The sequence below is a fragment of the Ambystoma mexicanum genome, chromosome 14, assembly GCF_040938575.1.
Source record: "Ambystoma mexicanum isolate Mex_15411 chromosome 14, UKY_AmexF1_1, whole genome shotgun sequence".
NCBI classification, from domain to species: Eukaryota; Metazoa; Chordata; class Amphibia; order Caudata; family Ambystomatidae; genus Ambystoma; species Ambystoma mexicanum.
In genome coordinates, this window is record NC_090940.1 from 620,546,963 (window position 1) to 620,574,215 (window position 27,253).

Sequence of the window (27,253 nt, forward strand, 5' to 3'; positions counted from 1 at the left end):
TTTGGTCCAGAAAATTCTCAGCAACTGAGTTAAACTATGCAGTTACCGACAAGGAGCTATTAGCCATTAAGTCCGCCTTCAAGGCTTGGCGGCACTATCTTCTCGGTGCCAGGCATACCATCACTGTGATCACCGATCACCGGAACTTACAATATTTAAAAACAGCCAAGGCTCAATCATCACGTCAACTCCGATGGGCATTGTTCTTTGCCGAGTTCGATTTCGTAATCACCTACCGCCCAGGTTGTAAGAACGGTAAAGCTGACGCTCTATCCCGAATAGGGAAGGGAGAGACTGAAGTGAACTCAGAACCAGTACCTATAATTTCCGAACAAAGGATTCTTGGCATGACCACTCTACAAACCCTAGAGGACATTCAGAGTAAAATCCAGCAACTCTTTGATCCTACAGCCTTGCAGGACTGGGTAAAGAGAGGCCCGAACTTTTCAGTCAGCAATGACTTACCTTATTACCAGAGGTGCCTGTTTTGCCACACAAGGAACTACAAGAGCTAGTCATTTCCCGTTATCATGATACCCTGATGGAGGGGCACCCAGGTATTGCAAAAACCAAAGCAAAAATCAAAAGACAATTCTGGTGGTCCACCTGGCGAAAGGACATTGTCATTTGTGATGTCTTGCGGCGTTTGCGCCCAAAACAAAAGTCAGAAGAAAAAGCCAGCTGGTCTCTTACAACCATTAGACATTCCGCCTGCACCATGGCATACCTTATCATTGGACTTTATTACTGACCTACCTCCTTGCAATGGGTTTAACCCATTTTTGTTATTGTGGATCTTTTTTCCAAAATGGCCCACTTTATTCCTTTGAAGGGGCTACCTTCAGCTTCAATCCTAGCCAAGGAATTTCTTGAAAACATTGTTCGTATAAATGGATTTCTATCCGTACTGGTCTCTGACCGGGGCAGTCAATTCATTTCTCATTTTTGGAGGAAATGTCAACTGGCGCAACTCGACGTGAGGTTATCAACCTGTCACCACCCCCAGACCGATGGTCAAACGGAGACGACTAACCAGACTCTTGAACAATACCTGCGTTGCATGTTGCATCAGACTGAGAGTAATTGGAAGGACATTCTTTGTATCGCTGAATATGCATACAATAATTCAGTTCATTCTGGAACTGGGCAAAGCCCTTTTTATACCCTATACGGGCACCACTCTGGAACCTCAGACCTTGACTCACCCCAACACCTAGAAATGCCTGCAGTGGACCATTTACACTCCACGATTACACAAGCCTTTAAGGAAGCAACAGCACATTTGAAGCAAGCGAAGGAGAAATACAAGAAGGATGCGGATCGGCATAGAAGTGATGCTCCACAATACCAGATAGGAGACCAAGTATGGTTAGCCACAAAACACATACCGCTCGAGGGAACGGGGACCTTTAACCCGAGATATTTGGGACCTTACTCTATTAAGGCCATTATCAACCCGGTGGCCGGCAAGTTGGACTTACCTGCTAATATGCGGATTCACCCCGTCTTTCATGTGTCACTTTTGAAGCCAGTGCAACCAGGGACAAGACTAACCAAGCCACCCGACCCCATCCTTATAGACGGGGAACCCGAATTTGAGGTTAAAAACATCCTGGACTCCAAGATGGTGAAATCAAAACTTTTTTATTTGATTGACTGGAAAGGTTATGGACCACAGGAAAGGTCTTGGGAATCTAGTCACCATGTACATGCACCTCGGTTGGTGAAAAGATTCCACTGAAATTTCCCAGACAAACCTAAACCACCGGGAAGAACGACTTTAGGAGGGGATCTTGGGGGGGGGGAGTGCTGTCATAATGCCTACCCCCGGGGAACCAGACCAGGTCCAGCAGCTCCGGGAGCAGGCATCACGTTTCCGGGGAAATGCCCAGCGACCCCTGTTAGGGGCCATCTGGACACAGTCCTGGCGCCTTTGGCGCCAGGCTCATATGAGACTTCAGTCCTGGCGCCATAGGCGCCAGGCTCATAAGGGGAAAACATACCTGGACTTACCTGATGCAGACCATGCTGCAAGGGATCCAAGCCCTCAAGAGGCCTAGAAGGGACTACTTTACCTAGGAACTCTTTTGCCACTCGGGTGTGGCGGTGGAGGAATACTTACCTGGAACTACTTTGGAGGCTATTTAAACCACGTCCGAAGTGCAGTACACGCTTTGCGTTATTCTGCATCCAGCAGCGTAACGCTCACCGTGCCTGCAGCAGCATCCAGACTTCAGCCACACACGCCTCGAACCCGGAGCACCTAGAAACAAGGGAAAGAAAGAGAAATATTAGAACCAGAACATTTACCACCTTCTTACCTGATTCCAGAGCCATCGCATCGTCGAACCAAAGGAAAGACTTTATTTTAAAACACGTCGCATCGCCAGCAGCAGCGCCGCGCTGCACTCACCGTTCCTCGCAGCATCTTCACGTTTCACTGCAGCCTCCTGCATGTTCCCACCGCATTCCGGCCCCTAGGGGGAGATAAAGACAATAAGGTGAGCCTTGGGAACATGTAGAGGAATACTGGTTACCACCCTAAGACCTACCTGATTTACCACCGGGGAAACCATTCCTCTCCTCGGGTTGGCGCAGCTCCCACTGCACCAGCGCCGTACCCCGGCCCCTAAGGGGAAACAAAAGCACAACAGGGTGAATCAAAAGGACAATCAAGGGGAGCCACCTCCCGCCATAGACTTACCTAATTTTACCGCCGGAGGTATAACTCCTCGACTCTGGTTTTCTCTCAGCACCTGAATAAAGGAGAAGACCACAGATTACGGGATTGGATTGGAGTGATGGTCAGGCATTTGAACTCTTACGAACTGCATACTTACGGCGTCTTGCCGGGAGAGTCAAAATAGCCCTGGAACTCAACAATTCCTTCGACCAGTGGAGCAACTGGCCCATCGCGCGCCCCTGCGCTCGAAGCAGGATGGAGAGCTCACCCTTTCAAACCATAAGGTGAGACTTTCGAGGGGACATCGGAGGTGGTCTGTGGGGAGAACAACAGGGGGTGGGGGGGAATTTACGCTCAACTCCACGGGTGATTAATTCCCCTTTCTCCATTCACAGAAGAGTACTCCTACCGGCCAGACAAACGACACATCTCGGCCCTACGCATTACGATGGAGGAGGCCGCAGCAGCCCAGATCAGACCGGCGCCTCTGTGGGAGTCAGGTCAGCGTAACAGTCAATATTTTGGTCCAGCACCTTTGCCAACACTTGACTGATGTTTGCAGTAATCATGATCCTGTTACTGTTAGTGAATGTTACCGATGCATACATTGTTAAAGGAACAAGCCCAAGTGAAGCTAGTGCAAGTATTAATAATACGAACATTGATGAGGGAAAGAACCTGAGCGAAGACAGTGAAATCTTTCCAAGTACTGTAAGTACTGTAAGGAAAGCATGGTATCAACAGTAAGACAGACACAAGTGGCCACAGTTCAAAGGTTTTTATTGAACTTCAAAAAAGATTAAAAAAAACACCTAATTGGAGCAAGCTACGACCATCAAATGATAACGCAGTCCTTGTAGTATCTTGTCAAAATAAAAGGGCCTATACTAATAAACCTATTGCCAATCTTTACCTCTAAATACAAATAGTGTGCAAAACAATGTTATGAAAATGAAAGAAGTGTTCACAAAATAATATGTCAGGATGTTCAGGCCGCTGGCCTCCCTTCCCCATGTTTTCAGCAGGAGACAAGGTGGTACAGGTGTCCAGTGTCCAGTCATTTTTTCGAATACAAAAGTTTCGAAAGGCAAAATGTCGCATTTTTTTTTTATGCCATTCTTTCGAATGACAATTTGTTTGAAAAAAATTTGAAAGTGCCGTCGACATGGGTTAGGGTTGGGGCTTGGGTAAGGGTTTGGGAGGCTGGCGTGGGGGTTGGGGGGGACCCCCCCAATATACACTAAAACCTTGAAATTGCAGCACTGGACAGCTCCGTGTAACGTTTCAAAGTTTAAAAAAAGCATTTAAATGCCAACATGCACAAAAACTCTGAAACATTACATGGAGCTGTCCAGTGCTGAAATTACAGCACTGGGCAGCTCCATCTAACGTTTCACGTTACAAAAAAAAAAAGCATTGAAATGCTACTTTTAACATGTAAAAGTGCATTTCAATTGAAACCAATCCATGACTATTGTCAACAGATTGGTTTTGAAAGAAATGCACTTTGCATGTTAAATATAGCATATCACAGCTTTTGTTTTGAAACTTTTGTTTTTCGAATCTTTTGATTCGAAACTATCACTATAAACCGGTGGTACAATCAAGCTTAGCACAGTCTCTGGCTTCTCTAGCATGAGGATCCAGTTCAGTCATTAGCATCAGGGCCTTCCGTGCCCAGGTTTCTGTCTTTCAAAGTCTCTTTTTTCAGAGGGCCTGATGCTACAAACAAACAAGTTATTTTCCTCTTGGCTTTCACAAGTACTCAATTTCTCAGGCGATTCACTATTCATCTTGGATCCCCTTCCGCCAGGCTCAGATCCACTTTAACACAATGTTGGTAGGATTTCTATTCATCCAATTTCTTGGGTGTTTTCACCCCAGATCCCCCTCGGTTGGGCTTAGATTCTTTTTAACACAAAGCTCGTAACTTTACACAAACTTACTTTAATGAAAGGCTTTTAACTGATCTCTCTCCGCCGGGCTCGGAACAACTTCTTATACGATTTCATCATCTATTGAAGTCATTTGTTTGTGCACAGGGTTTTTGCTTGACCCATTGCAGGACAACTTCGATTTTGCAATTCTTTATCACTCTTCACATTTGCCACCTTTTCAGCTGGATACCTAACAGAGACTTTCGAACGAGCACCCACGTGGTGCTAGACCACTCTGTCTACAGTATCAGATCTTTCTCAGGCTTCAAAGTTCATTCACTCATCTGCTGAATAATTGTGTTTGTGTTGCTTGCCGCATACTGTTCTCTTCAAGTTTTCATTATACAATGTTGATGCTTACAACCTTGGCTTGGACATAGACCCGTCTTGTATCAGTCTCCCCAACTCACTGGCTGTGCTGACTTCACTGGCGCTTTTTTGTTGTAGAAACCAAGGACAGTACCACAGCAGCAAACGATTCTCCCTGCCTTGACTATCGATGCGGGAGAGCCCTGTGTACCTCTGGCACACAATACAGGATTCTTCAGCCTTGATTCCTGGTCTTACGTTTCCTATTCTCGAAGGTTCCTGAAAGTAATGGTCTTCAATTGAAAAGATCAAGGGCACGTCCCTCCTTGCAATCCTCTTCGGTTTTGCTGTCTTTCACCTTGTACTAAACTGCTATCTTGGAACCTCTGCTTCTTTGTGTGCTTTGCCTTGCTCAGAGTGTGCTTTCGTGCTCCGCCTTTTATCCGTGTGGGGAAGTGTGGTGGAAGTCAGGTGTGTAATGGTCAGTGATTGCCTGACCTTTGTATTGGGACATGTCAGGTATACGGCTCGGGGGTTAGTCTGTTTTCCTTCACAGTGAGCTGTCCGGGAGAGAGTGTTTGTGTTGGGAAAGGGGGGGAAGTGGGGTTGAGTTCCTAAGTATCCTACCTGGTAGGATGGGGTAAAGGTGTTACATGGAAGGGGATACCGCGTCTCACCATCCGGTGTCCCACTTCCACTCCCCGAGGACCCCTCACCCAGGTGATCTTCCCGCACTGGTCCCCCCCCAGGAACTGGATCCAAAAGCTATGGCCGTGTCCTGGCCACCTGGATGACAGATCCCAGGGGACTAGCGGGTGAGACACCATCAGGTTTCTCACAGAACTAACTGTGTTAAAGGCAAACACCTAGACAAAGGCGATGGAAGTAAGAAATACAAAAAAGCCATTGTTCTAGCTAAATCCTCAGCATATAATGATAGGATCTCTAATGCTACATCTGAATCAAAAGAGTTGTTTGCCATCTTTAAAGAACTGGCCACGCCAGTCACGAACACACAGGAGGTCGTGAAAGACGAATCCTGGTGTAATAGTGACCAAACAGTCATGATTAATAAAAATTGATCTCCTACAGAAGAAGATCAACACCCACCACAAAGCCCTGTCCAAAGACTACTTGCCTGTGTCCCATACGACCAGCTCAGATACCAAAGAGAAAACTCTTTTCTCATTCGGGGAAGTAACTGAAACAGAGCTACAGGACATCATTCGGAAAATCAAACCATCCAAATGTAAAGGGGACGTTTGCCCAGCCAATCTGGTCAAAGAGTGTGCGGACACCTTAGTCGCGTTCTTGAAAACTTTCATTAATGCCTCCTTCAACTCCAACACTGTCCAGGTATGCCTTTAAAGTGGCGTAGGTTTGCCCTCTGTTAAAAAAACAAAAACCTTCACTAGACCCAGAGATACACAACAGCCACAGACCGATCACAACGGTCCCATTCCGTCTGAACATTCAGGACAAAGTTGCCTACACTCAAATCCAGCAGTTCCTGGAAGCCAGTAGCATTCTGGGTAAGAGGCAATCTGGTTTCCACCCGGGACATGGGACAGAGTCTGCCCTGCTTGACCTCAAGATACAACTCAGTGACATAATGGACAAAGGCAAGCCGGCACTTCTCCTGCTACTAGATCTGTCGGCTGTGTTTGATATTGTTAACCATGATACCTTATGCAAACAACTCAAAAATGTTGCCCACTTCTCTCCTGAAGCCACATCCTGGATCTTCTCCTTCTTGAAGGGGAGACTTATGAGAGTCTTCTCGGACCATGCATGCGCAGCACCCACCACCATACATTGGATTGTGTACCGCACCGACCGTATACAATATATTTACCCTACCTCTCTTCAATGACCTAGATGATCGCGGCATAGCATATACAAACTATGCCGACGACACTCGAGTCCTACTCCCTCTCACAGGCTCCTATGAACAGGACGCAGCTGCTTTAGCAAACATTTATGCAGCAATACAGACATGGATTGCAGAGAATGGCCTATGTCTCAATGGAGAGAAAACAGATCCTCCTGGTAGGCACCAATGACACGCTCAACAAACTTGATCCTCAATACAGGACCTTCATCATTGATAATACGCCTATCAGTGTCTTCAGCAGTTGAAACACCAGGGGTCTTCATTGACTCCTCTTTGTCCATGATGCGTCAGGTTAGTGCTATTGAATCCTCTGCTGCCCTCACCACCAAAATCATCAAAGCGGTCAAAACCTACTTGTCAACAAAAAACTGCCTCGCAATAGCCAGGGCTACCATTGGGGCCAAACTTGACTATTGTAATGCCATTTTCCTGTGTGCCTCTTAGAAAAACATCAACAGGTTACAAGTCAAGCAAAACAATGCCCCCCCCCGCTTACCTATCTAAAAATATTATTCCTGTCGCGTCCTCCAGACCCATTTGGGCGCACCACTCCAACCAGATCCACGCCCCCACGTTCAAAAGAGCAAAGGCGGGAGGCTCCAGCTTCCAACATCTAGCAACCAAAAACTGGAATGCCTTGCCCACATCACTTAGAAATGAAGACTCATACACAGTCTTCCGTAAAGCCCTTAAGACCAAACTCTTCAACTAATACATGGGCTCTAGACCTCCGGCACTCTTCTTGAATGTAGTTAGCTTATTTCCAAGTATTGTCTGTGCGGCTGATCAGGCTCCCCTGTAACCACGGACCCATCATGCCCTACAAAATTCTAACGCCACTGTAAGTCCTTTGTCTTTTTCCACTTTGCATTTAATTCTTCCCCACTGCATAAGCCACCAATATCTAGTTCCACTGTAACCAAGGTAACCTGGCTTACCCCACCATGTAACTCTCATCTCTCTCTCTTTAGTTTAGTATCCTTGATTGTTTCATTGTCATTATTATGTAGTCCTTTCGCAACTGAGTAAGCCTACTGTAACAGCGCCACAATGCCCAAGGACCATTTGTGCGCTTTATAAATGTAAATAAATAATGGGTCACTGACCCGATACAGGAACATTGTTGTAAGCTAGATAAGAGAGGGTGAAACAAAGAGTGGAGAAGCCCTGGCAGGTTAGTGAACCAGACAACCAGTGAGTCTGGGACTCACACCCAAGCAACAAAGTGACAACACCCTGGCAGGGAATAAACCAGGGGTAACAAGGATAAAGGATAAAATGGGATGGCGCATCCCCCTTTTTTTTCAGGAACAAGGAACAATACCCTGGCAGGAGAGTATATCAGGGACAGGAAGAAGGATTGAGGGGTCAGCACCCCTATATGTGAAAGTGTGTATCGGATAAGGGAAGACTCATGCCCTTTAAGGAGTCAAAGGAACTATGTGAGAACTGTGAGAAAACATTAGCGAGATCACTAGACGAAATCTAGGGGAAAGGAAGCCCCTGGTGAACTTTGTTTTCTTTCTGTTTGTTCACCTTAAAACTTTGTTTGGAACTTCAAGAACCAGCTATACATGTATAGCTCATAGAAAACCCCATGTTCACCTTGTATTTAGTTTAGAATGTAAGGCTCTGTTTAGAGTTTTGGACACAGGACTGAAGACTCTGCTTGTTTTAACATCCTGACACAGACGGTCCTTAGTTTTGTTGAGGTAGGGAAACTCCTTATAGTTAGGGATAGCTGGGACTTTCCCGCAACCCCTCCATATTATTTTGACAATACAAGTTTATAACCATAATTTAAGATGCCACTATGTCTGAGTCTTACAACTGACCCCTTACAGTGGTTTGACCGTAAGCGTATACAGTGAAACATCTGTCAGTTTGCACTTCCTGGCTGGAAGCCAGGCTCATGTTCTGAATGTTTTGTGTACTCCATTTCAGATATGCACAAAGTACTCGACTGGAGGCTGTGCACCACCATCACATAATGCCGAGACAGTAGGGTGTGTGTGTGTGTGTGTGTGTGTGTGTTTGTATCTTTAAAATTCTGCTTCAGCACTGATTTCCAGACTTTGAGGTCAGTGTTCCTGTGGAAAGTGCACCTTCCAGAAGATTCTTCCTCTGTACTTGAGCCCTGCAATGTGCAATTTCCCCTGCCACGCGAAAGGGAAACCAGGAAGTGGGCCATGCGGGTTGGAAATAAGATTTGGTGTTATCTGTGTTTGCAGGCTCTCTGGCTCGTCTGCTGCAGGAATCCTAGCTGCAGGGGTGTTTGCCTTCTCCCGGCTCACATGGCAGTGGTCCATTGCAGCGGAGGTGTTCAGCCTCAACAATCTGTTTGTTGGACTTCTGATGGCCCTCGCGGTGCAGTTCGAGGAGGCGCGCAGCGCCCAGGAGAGATCAAAGGTATTTTATGTTTTTAAAGTTGTTTTCACATGGGTTTTAAAATGTAATAATTGAGCCTGATCTACATTTCAGGACATTTTTGTTGCTTCTTTTTTTTTTTAAATCCAGAATTTTCAGTCGTTGGTTTCTTTAACGCGAGAAAACATATTACTCATTGTGCTTAGAAATCGTGTCCTGAAACATTTAACCTATGGCTGACCAAACTGCACCCATTAATCTTAATCAGGTTTTAGTTTAGTCATTCTGTTCACTTGTAGTTTGTGCTTTTGGGAGTCCTCACGAGTTGGGAGGTAGCCCTTAAATACGGCAGAAACAGCATTTAAGGGTCCACCCGATCATGAGTCTGGCGTGTTTACCCCTAGCGCAGAGCTGGGGGTCAATACGCTGGAAAAATACCTGCAGTAATTGCGCCAAAAATGTAATGAGGAATGGGGAATAACGTCTTCCGGCCAACCCGTGATCCGCGGTAACACTGCCAGACGGGTGGGCGGTAGCGCTAATACAGTTTGGCGGTATCCCAGTTGGGATACCACCCAACTCGTGATGAGGCCCTTTGTCTTTTAGCATTTTAAACGTTGCAGTATTTCTTTTCTTAGCTGACAGGTCAAGGCTACGACAGTCGATTCATTGCAGAGACGTTATAGAAATAATATCTCTTGAAACCCTATAATAGTTACTATTCGGCCCAGTGTAGTGCTTCGTGCTGGTCTCCTTTTGATTCTCAGCACTGTATTAACAGGTGTCATTATTAGCCAATGTAATAAATAGTACTTAGTTTATAGACATCAAAAAGATAACGTGATCTGTGTGTTCTGCCGGCATTTAAACTTGCGGCCTGCAAGTGTGTCTCATGTCAGAGAGGAATGCTTAACCTGCAAGCTATCTGCCGGGAAGGATAGCTTCCTTGTAACCTTGAAGATTGTACATCACTTACGCTTAACCTGCAAGCTATCTGCCCGAGAAGAATAGCTTCCTTGTAACCTTGAAGATTTTACATCACTTACGCTTAACCTGCAAGCTATCTGCCCGGGAAGGATAGCTTCCTTGTAACCTTGAAGATTTTACATCACTTACGCTTAACCTGCAAGCTATCTGCCCGGGAAGGATAGCTTCCTTGTAACCTTGAAGATTTTACATCACTTACGCTTAAACTGCAAGCTATCTGCCCGAGAAGGATAGCTTCCTTGTAACCTTGAAGATTTTACATCACTTACGCTTAACCTGCAAGCTATCTGCCTGGGAAGGATAGCTTCCTTGTAACCTTGAAGATTTTACATCACTTACGTTTAACCTGCAAGCTATCTGCCCGGGAAGGATAGCTTCCTTGTAACCTTATAGTAATACTGAAGTGATTTAAAATCTATAATTGTTCGGTTTTGGTCATGTTGCTCCTGATGCAGGCAACCGTGTATAGAAGAAGTAGGTTCCTGGGGACGTGTTCCACCGAGAGATTGCAAGTGAGGGTGTAGATTATATAGGCAAATCTTCAGTTGTGTCTGCCGTCATGCAGAAGAGAACCTCTTCTGAATATCTACCCAAGTATTCCTTGTGTGCATGACATGGCTTTTGCTGCAGAGAACCACAAAAGTGACCGTATTCATTTGGCCAAAGCATGACCTGAAAAGTTAATGTTAATGTTAAAGGATCTTTGTACCGCGCACTATCACCACCGGAGTAGTCCCCTGGCGCTCTGGCGGCTCTGAAAGAGGGAGGGGGCTGAGTTAGTGGGAATGAGCTGTAAAAGTGCAAGAGTGCAGTGATGTGCTGTTGGCAGCCTCAGCCAGGTGGGACCATTGGCTGGGCTTGGGGTGTTTTACGGCCGGTAGTCACGTGTACTCTTGTGCAAGTCTATGTGCGGTTTGTTTTGTTGTTGCAGTGTAGTCAAGTTTGTGCGGATTGCTGCATTTTAGGCTTGTGGTTGTGCTTGGTTAGAGTTTGAGAGGTGTATGCAGAGGGTTGAAATTGTTAGTGTCAAGACAATGCCCCCTGTTGATTTAATGTGCGTTCGCTGTCTTCCTCAGACAGACACGGTAGGCTGCGTGCATGTTGGCCGTCAGTGTTGCTACCTGTGGAGAAACACAAGTCTGTCCTGTTTTTGAGGAAAGAGAGGACACACTAAAATCACTTCTCCCTATACCGAATGGGGGTAGGGAGAAGCGATTGTTTCTTGAACTAGGTAAGCATTCCACTCGGTTTTGGCATCTTGTCCTATACTTTCCTTGCTCTGCCAGAGAGAGGGTACCTTCGGTACGACGTTTTTTCGCAGGGTTTTTTACCGCAAATTTTTTTTTCTTGAAAAACCCATGGAATTTTTTAGGTGGGGGTTAGTAATTTATATATATGGGCTGTGGGTTTTTCGAAATAAATACAAAGTAAAGAAAATTGGAGGTTTGGGGGGGAACACCCCTAAAATAATAAAAAAAAAGTTTTTTTTTCGTTAAAAAAAATTGCGGTAAAAAAACCCGTGAAAAAACATCCCGCGATTAAATGACATGGAACCGTACCTTTATGGGCGTCCATGTAGAGAACAGGGTGGATCCCATGAGAAACTTCTCTCGCCTTCATCACCCCCCTGCCTTAACTTGAAAGATGGGCTCCCGGTTGGCGGCCCCCCCTCCCCTCTGCAGCTATTATTGAGTGGATTCTTCTTCAGGGACCTTCACCGGGTATATCGTTCTCTGCTGGGCCCACTCACCTCGCAATTGGGTGATTCTACGTGTGACACAGAGGCATATACATGTCATTTGAAGGTCTGGAGTCTCTCGGGACGCTATCATTTTTGACTAATTTACACAAGGAAGTACCGTGAAACACTATTGCTGTGGAGTCTTACCCGTCTGACTCCTCCTTACGGAAACCTTGTGGTTCTTCCCTGCCCTGCTGTACATCTTCAACTCCTGTGGTGCCCAGGCTACACGGACAGGTGTCAACATGTGCACTCCTCACTCGCGTTCAAATGCCATTTGTGGTTTGCACTATGACGGCAGCCATGTTTGCTGGCACTGGGAGGGGATATTATGATTGCTTGCACAGGGATTGGGGGGCGGGGAGGGCCACAAGGCATTGTGGTGAGAAGTGGCAGAGTCCATAAGGTACCGCAGAGCGATTTATAAGTTGAGGCCGGGATGTGTAAATGAGCAGTGATGGCCATTACCACCTGAAGCCAAGACGTGCACATAGGAGATGGCTCGCTGCCTGATCACAGGTAGCAAGTACCAAGGTCATGGGAATGATAGATAAAGTATCCATTGTGTTTATTACTCCGCCTTCTCTTGGTAGTCATTAAGTCTTTTGGGATGCTTCTCGCCTTGCAATGGATCCCCTGCCTCTGTAACCTGTTGCAAATCCAAGTTGCAGTCTGTAGTTTGCATGCCTCCTCACTGCTAATTGGTTACACTACAAAACAGGAGGTTCCTGCTGAGAGGTTGGTGGGTGCATTGCTTTGTTTGTTTATGGACTCCCCGGCATCGACTTAACCTCGAATTGTAAACGACTGACACAAGGAAGGCAGGATGTCTGCAAAGTCATCACTGCAGTAGAGTGCTCTAAGCAGGCAGACTGAACATATGCATGAGAGTTCACCGAGGCCCAACAAGTCTGGAGGATGTCTGTGATCACTTGTGTTCCTCTGCGGAGGTGTCCATCCCTTGTGGATAGTCTGGGATGCTCCTTTTGGTGGTGTGGTTGCTTGGGTTTCTATGCGGAGGTGCCCATCCCTTGTGGTTAGTCTGGGATGCTCCTTTCGGTGGTGTGGTTGCTTGGGTTTCTATGCGGAGGTGTCCATCCCTTGTGGTTAGTCTGGGATGCTCCTTTCGGTGGTTTGGTTGCTTGGGTTTCTATGCGGAGGTGCCCATCCCTTGTGGTTAGTCTGGGATGCTCCTTTCGGTGGTGTGGTTCCTTGGGTTTCTATGCGGAGGTGCCCATCCCTTGTGGTTAGTCTGGGATGCTCCTTTCGGTGGTGTGGTTGCTTGGGTTCCTCTGCGGTGGTGTCCATCCCTTGTGGTGAGTCTGGGATGCTCCTTTCGGTGGTGTGGTCACTTGTGTTCCTCTGCGGTGGTGTCCATCCCTTGAGGTTACTCTGGGATGCTCCTTTTGGTGGAGCGGTTGCTTGTGTTCCTCTGCAGAGGTGTCCATCCCTTGAGGTTACTCTGGGATGCTCCTTTTGGTGGTGTGGTCGCTTGTGTTCCTCTGCGGTGGTGTCCATCCCTTGTGGTTAGTCTGGGATGCTCCTTTTGGTGGTGCGTTTGCTTGTGTTCCTCTGCGGAGGTGTCCATCCCTTGTGGTTAGTCTGGGATGCTCCTTTTGGTCGTGTGATCGCTTGTGTTCCTCTGCGGAGGTGTCCATCCCTTGAGGTTACTCTGGGATGCTCCTTTTGGTGGTGTGGTCGCTTGTGTTCCTCTGCGGTGGTGTCCATCCCTTGAGGTTACTCTGGGATGCTCCTTTTGGTGGTGTGGTCGCTTGTGTTCCTCTGCGGAGGTGTCCATCCCTTGAGGTTACTCTGGGATGCTCCTTTTGGTGGTGTGGTCGCTTGTGTTCCTCTGCGGAGGTGTCCATCCCTTGTGGTTAGTCTGGGATGCTCCTTTTGGTCGTGTGGTCGCTTGTGTTCCTCTGCAGAGGTGTCCATCCCTTGAGGTTAGTCTGGGTTGCTCCTTTTGGTGGTGCGGCTGCTTGTGTTCCTCTGCAGATTTGTCCATCCCTTGAGGTTAGTCTGGGATGCTCCTTTTGGTGGTGCGTTTGCTCGTGTTCCTCTGCGGAGGTGTCCATCCCTTGTGGTTAGTCTGGGATGCTCCTTTCGGTGGTGTGGTCGCTTGTGTTCCTCTGCGGTGGTGTCCATCCCTTGAGGTTAGTCTGGGATGCTCCTTTTGGTCATGTGGTCGCTTGTGTTCCTCTGCGCATGTATCCATCCCTTGTGGTTAGTCTGGGATGCTCCTTTTGGTCGTGTGGTCGCTTGTGTTCCTCTGCGGAGGCGTCCATCCCTTGTGGTTAGTCTGGGATGCTCCTTTTGGTGGTGTGGTCGCTTGTGTTCCTCTGCGGAGGTGTCCATCCCTTGAGGTTACTCTGGGATGCTCCTTTTGGTGGTGTGGTCGCTTGTGTTCCTCTGCGGAGGTGTCCATCCCTTGAGGTTACTCTGGGATGCTCCTTTCGGTGGTGCGTTTGCTTGTGTTCCTCTGCGGAGGTGTCCATCCCTTGTGGTTAGTCTGGGATGCTCCTTTTGGTCGTGTGGTCGCATGTGTTCCTCTGCGGAGGTGTCCATCCCTTGTGGTTAGTCTGGGATGCTCCTTTTGGTCGTGTGGTCGCTTGTGTTCCTCTGCGGAGGTGTCCATCCCTTGAGGTTACTCTGGGATGCTCCTTTTGGTGGTGCGTTTGCTTGTGTTCCTCTGCGGAGGTGTCCATCCCTTGAGGTTAGTCTGGGATGCTCCTTTCGGTGGCGACGTGAACGTTAATTTTCATGTGGTTGGTCCAGTTCTGGAATGGACCATTGGCATAGACAAGGTAAGAAACGATGGCATGGAAGGCCGTCAAGGGGAATGCTAGGCAGTTGGGGAGCTCAATCATTTCCTTTGATAAAGAACATGCCAACACCGACTCTTTTCCTGAGCTTCACACATGATTATTTTGTTGGGGATGTTAGCGTAGCGTTGACGTACACAGATGTTTGCAGTTGGGCTTATTGTGATGATAAAGAATAACATTATTAAACATGCTGCTGTGATTTCTCATTTCAGATATCTAAGGTTGGTGCCTTTTCCTGTGGCCTTAGTCTGTGCAATCAGCACACCATGGTGCTGTATGTTTTGTGCATTGGACTATGGGTTGTGTTCAGGCAACATCAACAGAAGGTATGTTTCGCAATATTGAGTCTTCATTGGGCTGTTCATTAAATTCAGTGCACAGGCAACAAGCGGGCTACATAAATCAGTTTCCCATTTACACAACCAATGTGTAGGGCGAGCGCGCCCATGTAAGGTGCAGTCCATTTGATGTCGAGACACTGCTAGGCTTCAAAGGCGTTTGTTACTCCTTGGTCCATTGGCTAGTTATGGTTTGTCTACTAGATGTTGATCTCTCACAGTGGCCACTCGTATCCCCACCTTTACTGGGGTGGCTGTCACATCAAAGCAGTACTGTCTTGACTCCTGGATCCAAGAGCATCCTGTTGAACAGTGCCACCCCCTGTTATGTGATCCAGTATGTTAAGACGGATTTCTGAACTCTGTCCTGGTGGCGCAGAAGTTCAGAAGGCCAACCTAATTACTTGGAACAGGGTAACCTCTGGACGAGCCAGACCAATCAAGGTAGCGATCGCGGCGGTCAAGACTAGGTCTCAAGAGGGGTGAGGGTGACTGAAAGCCCGCAATGAGCACACAAAGCAAGAGCGCTTACAAACTACTCCAAACAGTTGTTATATCAAAAATATATACACATTTATTTTAAGGCCTTTAAAACAATGACCGTAGCGAGAAAATCACAATATCACAATATTAAACCAACACATACCATATCAACACAATATATATACAAATACAACAGTCGCTAGCGTTATAAGCACGAAATGTGTAGTCCACCTGCAAGGGAAGGAAAACAGGCAGTGCGATAACGCTTTAGACTCAGTTCGCCTTCAGAGGCACCTAACTAGATGGAAGTCCGAGCCCTGCGAAGAGTGGAGCCTTGTGCTCAAAGTACCTGCCACGCCGGTGCCAACGGGCAAAAGGGGAAGCTCTTCGGAGGAAGTCAGGCAGTTCGGGTTAGTGCCCAGCAGAAGGAGAACAGGTTCCGCAACTCAAGCGCAGCCCCCACAGCGAGCAGAAGCAGAGCGCGAGTACGGACAAAAGGGTGCTGTTTTTACACAGCGGGGAAAAGCAATGGGCTACTGCAGGAGGGTGACCAGATCCTAGCTAAACTACTCACCGGTCCCCGAAGCAAGCAGACCCAGGCATCTCCATGTTAGTTTCAGCAGCTGGCAGGTTCAGAAGAGCAGGGAACGCCTCGTAGTCGTGTAGAGCAAAAAGACGTCCCAATCGACGAAACCAGCACAGTTTGTTGCCGCAGCAGGACAACGGAGCGGCCGTGTGTATCCGAGCCAAATGTACACTCCTCCCTTCAGACTTGGGAACGCCAAGTGTACGAAGCGTGGGAGAGTGACAAGGACTCGGAATACAACACAACCTGGCGGCAGTTACAGAGCAGGACTCCCTTGTAAGCTGGTCAGTCAACTGGATGGCCCAGAGACACTTCCGAAGGCTTACTTGGCAGGAGATGATGAAGTCGCCGGGAATAGCTGTTCCTGCTATTCCAAAGGTCGAAGCACCAGTACAGGCCTTCTGGTTCGATCAAAGGAGGAAAGGGTTTCACAGGACGACAGCAGTGCAAAGGAGGATTCCTTCAGCGGGTCACCAGCGATTCCTCGGTCCAGCCTCTTGGTTGCAGGATACTTGGCTCCTGTATTCCTTCGTTCGTGAGAACTCAGGAGATCGACATGGTAGTGGTGTTTCCAGCTCCCTCTTATCCACGGTTCCCTTCGCGCCAAAACGGAGGGGAGCCAATGGGAGATCCGCTCATCAACACACATACCATACGCGGACCAATCACGGACCACGGTGGTCCCAGGCATTCACACTACCCTAGACTCTCTGGCACCCAGGATGTGTATTGGGACCAGACATCCCAGCCCACACCCTGGAGGCACACAAACGACATGTAGAAGCCCGCGAAAGCAACCACGTTTCGCGGGAAAGTACATGCCCAAATAAGGAAGGCCCCGGGTCGCTCGACCTGGGGAAGGTGAAGGGAGCAAGACGGTCAGTGGACAAGACAAAGGAGCCTCGTGGTCTGGCCATTTTGGGAGCCAGGCCACCATTTTGGGTTCAGTGCGAAAAACGTGCTCAGAACGCCAAAAGGAGCTCAAAATAAACAAAACGATCGCTGCCACCATTCGAGTCCCTGAATGACTTGCACCGATCAAATACCATCCTAAAAGAGTATCTAGGGCCTGTAGAAGGCTAGAGACCCAAGAGAGCTGTAACTTAGCTTACAGTGCCCTCTTGTGTCATGTTGCACTAAAGCCGCAACACGATAAAAGAAACTACGGGAAACAGCGTTCCCCGGTACTGACTGTCTTAAGGGCATGTCAGTTTCCCCGTAAGAAAAGGAGCGAAAGCCCAGAGGAGTGCGGCAGAAGGCTGCACTTCTCTGGCAAAGTCAAGAACAAGGTGAAAAACAACAGCAAAAAGTTTAGGGGTTGCCACATGGAAGGAAAATTACCTACAATTACAAAATCTTTCCTAACACTCGCCCCTCCCAGACTATGGACAGGGGGAACTAATCCACCCCTGGATGAGTCTCTTGTTCAGGTCGGTTAAACATTCTGGACAACCCATCAGCATTGCTATGTTGGACACCTGGCCTATGCTCAATAGTGAAGTCGAAGCCTTGTAGACTTATGGACCACCTAAGCAACTTTGGATTCTCCCCCTTCATGTTCATTAGCCACTTTAACGGCTTATGGTCAGTTTGCACAGTGAAGTGGGTCCCATAGAGGTAGGGCCTCAGCTTCCTTAGGGCCCACACAACAGAGAAACATTCTTTCTCTACCGTGGACCATCTGAGCTCTCTGTCCTTAAGCTGGCGACTAATAAAACCGATAGGGTGTTCCTTACCCTTCTCATCTACTTGTGATAGTACAGCTCCTATCCCAGTGTCAGAGGCGTCCGTCTGCACGATAAAAGGTCTTTGATAATCCGGGGCCCTGAGGACAGGGGCCTGGCACAAGGAGTCTTTTAAGCCATTGAAGGCCTTCTCACACTCGTCGGTCCAAGTTACCTTCTTGGGTTTCTTCGGAGTTGTGAGGGCAGTCAGAGGAGCAGCTATGGTGCCATAGTCTGCCACAGAATTGCGGTAATACCCCGTGAGTCCTAAGAAGGCTCTCACTTGGGTTTGCGTAGTGGGGGTAGGCCAGTCTTGTACTGCTTGTACCTTACTGGATAGAGGCTGTCTCCTCCCTCCACCTACTTCATGTCCAAGGTAAACCACTGAGCCTTGTCCATTTTGGTGAGGGGCCACTCGGACACCCTCAAAAGAGCTTTCTGAAGGACTGCTTTTGAACAGGTCGGGGAGAGGTTCAGACTCCTCTTCCTCAACGTCTGAAGCCAATAGCAGTGCTGCGATTTCGCCGCTTGGGACGAAAGCCTTCAGCCTATTCACGTGAAACACTTTTGGAGCCTGTCCAGGCCTTCCAAGGTCCACTGAATAGTTAACCTCACCCAGGGGCTCCACCACTGGGCAAGGGCCTGACCATTTGTCCTGTAAAGCTCGAGGCCTTATGAGATTCATGATCAGGACTTGCTGACCAAGTGTAAAGTTGATGAGGGAAGCTTTCTGGTCATACCAATGTTTCACCAGCGCTTGCCCTGCCTTCAATTTATCACTAGCCAAGCCCATCAGAAGTACCATCCGTTTTCTGAGCCCTAGCACATAATCAACTACATTGGTAGTAACAGGGGGAGTGGGCATCTCCCATCCCTCTTTGACGATGGCTAAGGGTCCCCGCACGGGATGACCGAACAGAAGTTCGAAGGGGCTGAAGCCAACACCCTCCTGTGGTACCTCTCGGTAGGCAAACAGTAAGCATGAAACAAGAAGATCCCATTTTCTTCTCTGAGGCTCCTCCAGAGCCCCAATCACGCTCTTTAACGTCCTGTTGAAACGCCCCCCCAGACCATTGGTCTGGGGGTGGTATGCAGAAGAGAACCCGTAGGTGACCCCACATTCTTTCCACATAGCCTGCCTATACTTCGACATAAAGTTGCTGCCATGATCCGACACAACTTCTTTAGGGAAGCCAACCCTAGTAAATATGCCGAGTAAAGCTTCTGCAACTGACTTGGCAGTTACAGTTTTCCATGGGATGGCCTCAGGATACCTGGTTGCATGGTCGACCAGCACCAGGATAAACCTATTGCCCGAGGATGTTTGCGGGTCAAGGGGACCAACCATGTCGATCCCTACCCTTTCAAATGGTACCCCCACAACTGGGAGCGGTACCAACGGAGCTTGGATTGTCGCGCCAACCTTACCAGACAACTGGCAGGCGGCACAACTCCTGCAGTGACTTTCTACTTGCTCCCCCATCTTGGGCCAGTAGAAGTGCATGGATAACCTTTGTTTGGTCCTCCTCATACCAAGGTGACCAGCAAGGGGAACTTCATGCGCCAACTGCAGGAGGAAGGGCCTAACAGCAAGGGGAACCACCAACCTCCTATGGTCTCCTTCTGTAGACTCTGTGGGCTCACTATACAGGAGTCCACCTTCCCAATAAATCCTATGCATCCCAGAAGGTTCACCCTCAAGCTGGGAGCAGGCCTGTCTCCTTAGGCCTTCCAGAGATGGGCACTCACGTTGGCCTTTACTGAATTCGTCCCTATCAGGACCTCCTTCAACTAACAAGTCATTTAGTTCAGGATGATCGTTGGGGTCGAATACTTCAGGCATCGCCACCTCCTCGTCAGGCCCGGGCGATTGACCAACTTCCTCCACCGCAGTGGTAGGCGAGCTCGGGGGAATATTCTCTTTCCCTCGTCGTGACTTGTTGACTCCTTTCGCCTTGGGTTTCCCCTTCGGCTGGGGCGGCGTATTGGACTTGGCCAATGCTGCCCGTGCTTGAGACCGTGTGTAGGGTCTTTCGGCAGTGTCTCCTACGAGCCCTAAAGCTCTGAGATCATTACCCAACAAGACCTTTCCCGGGACGTTTCTCTGAATGCTCACTGGAATCCTGACTGCTGTACCATTTAAAGTAAGATTTACAGGTATTACTGGAAACATACGGAGGGGGCCGTCAGCCAACTTAGTGGGCATCAGAGTAGCTCTGGCAACTTCCTCTGAGTCTACCAAGGTAGAATCCACTACAGTGCGACTGCACCCACTATCCCTAAGAGCTGGAGTATCCACTCCATTGATCAGCACACTGTCCTTAAAGTAGTGCTTGGTATTATCCGGAATCCTAGCATAAGCCTCTGCAACTTTAGGCTCCCAGGAACCCAGGGACACTAAAACTACCTCAGCCTCTATTCCGCTGGGAAATGAGTCTGAGGAGAAGGATGCTCCTGTAATCTCTTCTTCCTCGTAGGAGGAGAAGGCCAGATTAGCGGAGTGGACCCCCAAAGGTCTAACCTTACAACGGGGATCCCCCTTCACGTGGTCAGTTGCTCCACAAGAAAAACAAGCCCCTGTGGGTCTGTTTACGTAGGGAGGCTTATTGTAACCAGAGTTCTGTTTCGGAGGCTGACCTCCACTACCCTGTGAGTTCTCTTGTGTCGTACCCTTGTTTTTCTTTTTGTGGCCCTTATGGGAAGAAGATTTAGCAGATTCCCCACCCTCCATATCTTTGGACTTTTTCCCTTCCTCCTGCTTACCAGGATGAGTTTTGTCCTTATGGGACACTCGATGTGACACCCATAAGTCTGCTGCAATGGCCAGCTTCTTAGGATCTATCTCCTTCGAATCGGCCAAATGCTGCTTAAGCTCCGGGGAAGAAGAAGCAAAAATGTGTTCCAGCATGACAAGATTTATCATGCCTTCGAAGGTAGAAACCTTATAACCTTCGACCCAGCCAGTTAAGTTTTTCAAAGATTCAGCGACATAAGATACCCAAGTACCACCTTCCTTTTTCTTATACTCTCGAAAACGCTTTAAATATTGGGCCGGAGTCTTCCCAAACTTTAAAATGAGAGTTTGCTTTAACATTGCGAAATCAGCTCGCTCAGCCTTCGACATTTCCATAATGGCACTACAGCCAGAATGGGGCAGTCTACTGAGCAACCACGCAATCTTATCAGCATTGTCAACTTCTTGAACTTCGCATGCATACTCAAACGCATTCAGCCAGTCCATAATGTCATTCCTTTCTTCATACACACTGAGCAGATCTTTCGTAAACCGTGGATGAGAGGAAGCCCCAGACCCATGTCCAGGACCCTTGGACCCATTTGCAACCTGAAGCTTGGCCAGTTCCAACTGGTGATCCCTGTCTTTTTGTTTTTCTGCCTGTTCGATTTTTAGTTTGGCTATGCTGAATTCAAGCTCCTGCTGCCTAAACCGTAGCTCTTGCTTCTTGAATTCAAGCATAGCCTCCCCATCAGCACTGGCAGAGGAAACATTAGACATCACATCCTCCCTGTCCTCGTGGTCGCGATGGATCAGTGCAGCGGCAGAACCGTCGGTTCTACCAGTGAGAGCAGCCCCACCACCTTCTGCACTGTCCTCAGAAGTTATAGCATCAAGCTGCGCTTCTTGCCACGCCACGATTCTTTGGATCATTTCCAATTTAGTGCCTTGAGAGGAAACACCTCTCTCCGCACACATCTTATTCAATGTTTCTGATTTGGAAGCCTTTAAAGTTAAAAAGGTATTTGTTTCCATACTGTTTGATAGGACTATGGCCTTTTTAAAGTTATACTACAACAATTCACTACGTGTACTGGTTGGAATAACCTGAAATGCCTTAGTTCGTGCGCAACACTGGATACCTTCAGTCGTATCCCACCGCTGCCACCAATTTGTTAAGACGGATTTCTGAACTCTGTCCTGGTGGCGCAGAAGTTCAGAAGGCCAACCTAATTACTTGGAACAGGGTAACCTCTGGACGAGCCAGACCAATCAAGGTAGCGATTGCGGCGGTCAAGACTAGGTCTCAAGAGGGGTGAGGGTGACTGAAAGCCCGCAATGAGCACACAAAGCAAGAGCACTTACAAACTACTCCAAACAGTTGTTATATCAAAAATATATACACATTTATTTTAAGGCCTTTAAAACAATGACCGTAGCGAGAAAATCACAATATCACAATATTAAACCAACACATACCATATCAACACAATATATATACAAATACAACAGTCGCTAGCGTTATAAGCACGAAATGTGTAGTCCACCTGCAAGGGAAGGAAAACAGGCAGTGCGATAACGCTTTAGACTCAGTTCGCCTTCAGAGGCACCTAACTAGATGGAAGTCCGAGCCCTGCGAAGAGTGGAGCCTTGTGCTCAAAGTACCTGCCACGCCGGTGCCAACGGGCAAAAGGGGAAGCTCTTCGGAGGAAGTCAGGCAGTTCGGGTTAGTGCCCAGCAGAAGGAGAACAGGTTCCGCAACTCAAGCGCAGCCCCCACAGCGAGCAGAAGCAGAGCGCGAGTACGGACAAAAGGGTGCTGTTTTTACACAGCGGGGAAAAGCAATGGGCTACTGCAGGAGGGCGACCAGATCCTAGCTAAACTACTCACCGGTCCCCGAAGCAAGCAGACCCAGGCTTCTCCACGTTAGTTTCAGCAGCTGGCAGGTTCAGAAGAGGAGGGAACGCCTCGTAGTCGTGTAGAGCAAAAAGACGTCCCAATCGACGAAACCAGCACAGTTTGTTGCCGCAGCAGGACAACGGAGCGGCCGTGTGTATCCAAGCCAAATGTACACTCCTCCCTTCAGACTTGGGAACGCCAAGTGTACGAAGCGTGGGAGAGTGACAAGGACTCGGAATACAACACAACCTGGCGGCAGTTACAGAGCAGGACTCCCTTGTAAGCTGGTCAGTCAACTGGATGGCCCAGAGACACTTCCGAAGGCTTACTTGGCAGGAGATGATGAAGTCGCCGGGAATAGCTGTTCCTGCTATTCCAAAGGTCGAAGCACCAGTACAGGCCTTCTGGTTCGATCAAAGGAGGAACGGGTTTCACAGGACGACAGCAGTGCAAAGGAGGATTCCTTCAGCGGGTCACCAGCGATTCCTCGGTCCAGCCTCTTTGTTGCAGGATACTTGGCTCCTGTATTCCTTCGTTCGTGAGAACTCAGGAGATCGACATGGTAGTGGTGTTTCCAGCTCCCTCTTATCCACGGTTCCCTTCGCGCCAAAACGGAGGGGAGCCAATGGGAGATCCGCTCATCAACACACATACCATACACGGACCAATCACGGACCACGGTGGTCCCAGGCATTCACACTACCCTAGACTCTCTGGCACCCAGGATGTGTATTGGGACCAGACATCCCAGCCCACACCCTGGAGGCACACAAACGACATGTAGAAGCCCGCGAAAGCAACCACGTTTCGCGGGAAAGTACATGCCCAAATAAGGAAGGCCCCGGGTCGCTCGACCTGGGGAAGGTGAAGGGAGCAAGACGGTCAGTGGACAAGACAAAGGAGCCTCGTGGTCTGGCCATTTTGGGAGCCAGGCCACCATTTTGGGTTCAGTGCGAAAAACGTGCTCAGAACGCCAAAAGGAGCTCAAAATAAACAAAACGATCGCTGCCACCATTCGAGTCCCTGAATGACTTGCACCGATCAAATACCATCCTAAAAGAGTATCTAGGGCCTGTAGAAGGCTAGAGACCCAAGAGAGCTGTAACTTAGCTTACAGTGCCCTCTTGTGTCATGTTGCACTAAAGCCGCAACACGATAAAAGAAACTACAGGAAACAGCGTTCCCCGGTACTGACTGTCTTAAGGGCATGTCAGTTTCCCCGTAAGAAAAGGAGCGAAAGCCCAGAGGAGTGCGGCAGAAGGCTGCACTTCTCTGGCAAAGTCAAGAACAAGGTGAAAAACAACAGCAAAAAGTTTAGGGGTTGCCACATGGAAGGAAAATTACCTACAATTACGAAATCTTTCCTAACACAGTACCCCTAACTTGCGAATAGATTCATGTTAAAGAAGCTCATTCATCACTGCTTTACCGCTTCAAACATATCCATCAGTCCACGGCACGCCCCTCCGCAGCGTCCACTACTTGTCGCTCCACCCAAGTCCCTGTCACAGCGGTTGGCTGCTATACACTTGATGACAATAGCACCTCATCCTTTGCGACTCACAAAGTTACCTGCTTGTTCACACACTCCCCGGCCATGAACCCATTGAATTCTGTAGTATTCCTACCCGTTCAATATAATACAATCCTTCCCATGCATATACATATACACGAAGATAAACCCTTAAATACAAATACCTATGTTTCCTTCATTGGATCTTTGATAGATTCCTATGCTTTGAAGACTTTCTGCAACACCAGGTTGGGACTCCTCAGTATTAAGTGCAATAGCAGTTTTAAGACTTTTTAATTGTGTAGCCTGTCCATCTCATTTCGGTCCACAGTGTCCAGACCAAAGATGTATTCACTTCAGATTTTCACTCGCACTCTTGGTGTCTATGAAATGCCCTTATGTGTGTTTATGAGCAAAGTAGACTACGCTCTTCCAGAGTAGAGGTGTATGTATAGGTTGCCAGCTCACGAGTAAAGAGCGGGTCTCTCTTTTTGTGGCTGCTTGCACTTGAGAAGTTTGAATCATGCAGCAGGGCCAACTTAGCCTTTCATCCTTCTGAGGTCGAGAAATCAGGTGCCATAAATTGAAGTAATGATAACTCCTATTAGTACAGCGCTTAGAAGCCGGGGGAACCCAATAAGAAACGCTATAAATAACACAAATGCTTATATTATGCAGACTGTTACTTTAGCCTTGGGCAGAGGAATGTTCAGGGAGAAAGGGATCCCTCCAAAAAAGGGAGAGTCCGCTCTGATGGGAGATCACTCACGCTTAATAAAATGAAAGGCTCTGGCTTGATCTGGGCACTGCTTTTAAAAGACCCCACTTTTCCTGCTGTTGGCAGAGTAAAAACACCTTTAGCAGCTCGATGGGCATTCAATTCTACACCTGTCATTAGTTTATTGTGCTTTTCTCGAGATGCACGATGCAGATTACCCATACTAGGTAGCACAGGGGCGTACTTATTCTATTACAGGTATGAGGTGAGCACTGTTCTTGAATTTCGTCACCTATCGGCAGCAAAAGAACATTTAACGAGCTGACATTGTCTAAAAAAACGCTGGAAAGATTGTAGCCCAATTCCCTTAGATCAAGTCCATGACAATCATCCCTTCCTGCTAAGTGGATTGCCAAGGAGCAACTGGAGCTGGCGGTAGTGTGGGACTGCAGAGGACAGAATTCCCATAGAAATGTTTTGGACACTGGTTTGCTAGGTCGAGAGTGCAGAGGAAGAGCATGTTTCCCATGTTATCCAACATGGATAACACAGGCATCGAGAAGGCCCTCCAATCTACACCCACAGCGCAGGCAGCCGCGATGGACCCTCAGGCAGTGTTTGTATCAATGCAACAAGGCTTCGCAGCCCTGAATGATAGACTTGATGGTATCAACACGAATATAACATCTCTCAGAAACCAACTTGAAAAAACCACCAGCCAGATCAGCATAACAGAAGATACACTTGAATCGCTCCGTAAAATAGGAACGGAGATGGCCAAAGACCTGGGGACTGTGAAACTTAAATGTGAAGATTTGGAAGCCAGGTCTAGCCGCAATAACCTGCGCATAGTTGGGGTACCTGAAGAAGCCCTCAAAGGCCCTATAAAAATTGCAGTAGAGGAAATGCTTCAAGAACTACTTGGGGATCCTGCTTTGGAAGTACTCAGATGAAAGACAGCACCAAATATAGGTTGCAAAAACATATGGTTCTTTTATTATGATAGATTTGTCCTTGTTGTTGACACGTGTTTCGGCTATATTGAAAGCCTTTTTCAAATCAAGGCCTTGTTACTGATTATTAATGTAATCTTTAGGTTGAATGTCCCGATTTAACACTCTGATTGGTGCTCGTCAATATTTGGGTTCAATCCCTAGAAAAGGTCTCATCCTGCGTTCACTTACATGTGTCTGTTACTCAAAGGGTCGCACTGCAAGAGATAAACAAGAGATAAAATTGGGCTCAAATGTGATTCGGGATTTTTCCTGACTCTACGCTGGCAGTACAACAAGAAAGGAGATCCTTCACGGTGGTCAAGAAGATGCTCCGTGAGCGAAAGGTGCCCTACGCAATGTTATACCCAGCCAGGCTCTGTCTGCAACACAACAACCGGACATACTTTTTTACTTTCCTTGAAGAGGCAGCTACATTTGTAGAGGCAAACATACCAACGTTACCCAGACAAATACCAGGCTCCAATGGACAACAGCAGGAGCACATTGCTGACGCAAGGTCAAGAATGATTCGACACTACACCTCAAACGTTGTATATGAGACTACAGTGATATAAACCTAGGATTCGTAATTAATTCACACATTTTTGTTACTAGCGTTGCATTATTATGATACTGAATGCCACTGTTTATAATGTGTGATAGAATCGACCACGTAGGCAACCCAAGGGCAGACAATTCAATCTCCTAGACCTTGGTAACCACGGATGCGCCCCCAATGCGGATGTATGGCTTTATTAAGGGGGAAAGTGTTTGGGTGGGTGAAGAATGCATAGTCAAAGTTCGGGGGAGTATGAGGGATGGGGTGGGGGAAAGCAACACTAAGTTGGTTGTTAAAGTTGAAAACGCACAGACAAACACAGAATGGCCACATGGACAGAACACGGGACACTTAATCATGGCAGATTCTATTGAACACTGCACAGAGTATGGCTGAGGGAGATCCAAAGGGACTTAAATTAATCAGTTGGAACGTAAGAGGATTGGGGATGCCAGTAAAAACGCGGAAAATTATGGCATACATTAAAAGATCTGGCGCTAATATTGGATTCCTCCAAGAGACACATCTACTGGGCCACCAGGCAGACAAGATAGCTTCCGGCTGGGGCAGTCACTGCTTCTACATGTCCTATTCAAGCAGAGCGTGGGGGGTACTCGGGTTCATAAACAAAACACTACCATACACGCTCGTAGCGGCAGAGTGCAATCCAGAAGGGAGATATGTGATTGCACACGGAATATTGGCTGAGATGGAGGTGCTCCTCATTAATCTCTATGGCCTGAACACGGATGACCCTGACTACTACACCAAGGTATTTCGCAAATGAGCTGAATATCCCTCTGCTCACATAATAATGAGTGGAAACTTTAACACAATATTGAATACCTGACTGGATCACACTTCCGACAGCCCCAGAACACTCACACAGGCTGCACATACAATACACACTCGTATGACAGATCTAGCTATGCATGATGTCTAGAGCTCGCTACAAAGT

The 27,253-nt window shown here is 47.9% G+C and overlaps 1 protein-coding gene across 1 annotated transcript in view; it reads left to right on the forward strand.

The window, feature by feature from the left end:
• The window catches only part of TMEM260 (transmembrane protein 260), a 374,961-nt gene that overhangs the window by 123,343 nt on the left and 224,365 nt on the right, over nt 1-27,253 (forward strand). The window contains exons 4-5 of the mRNA XM_069638070.1: nt 9,055-9,232; nt 14,959-15,072. Coding sequence (XP_069494171.1) covers nt 9,055-9,232; nt 14,959-15,072 — 292 coding nt within the window. The remainder of the gene's footprint in view (nt 1-9,054; nt 9,233-14,958; nt 15,073-27,253) is intronic.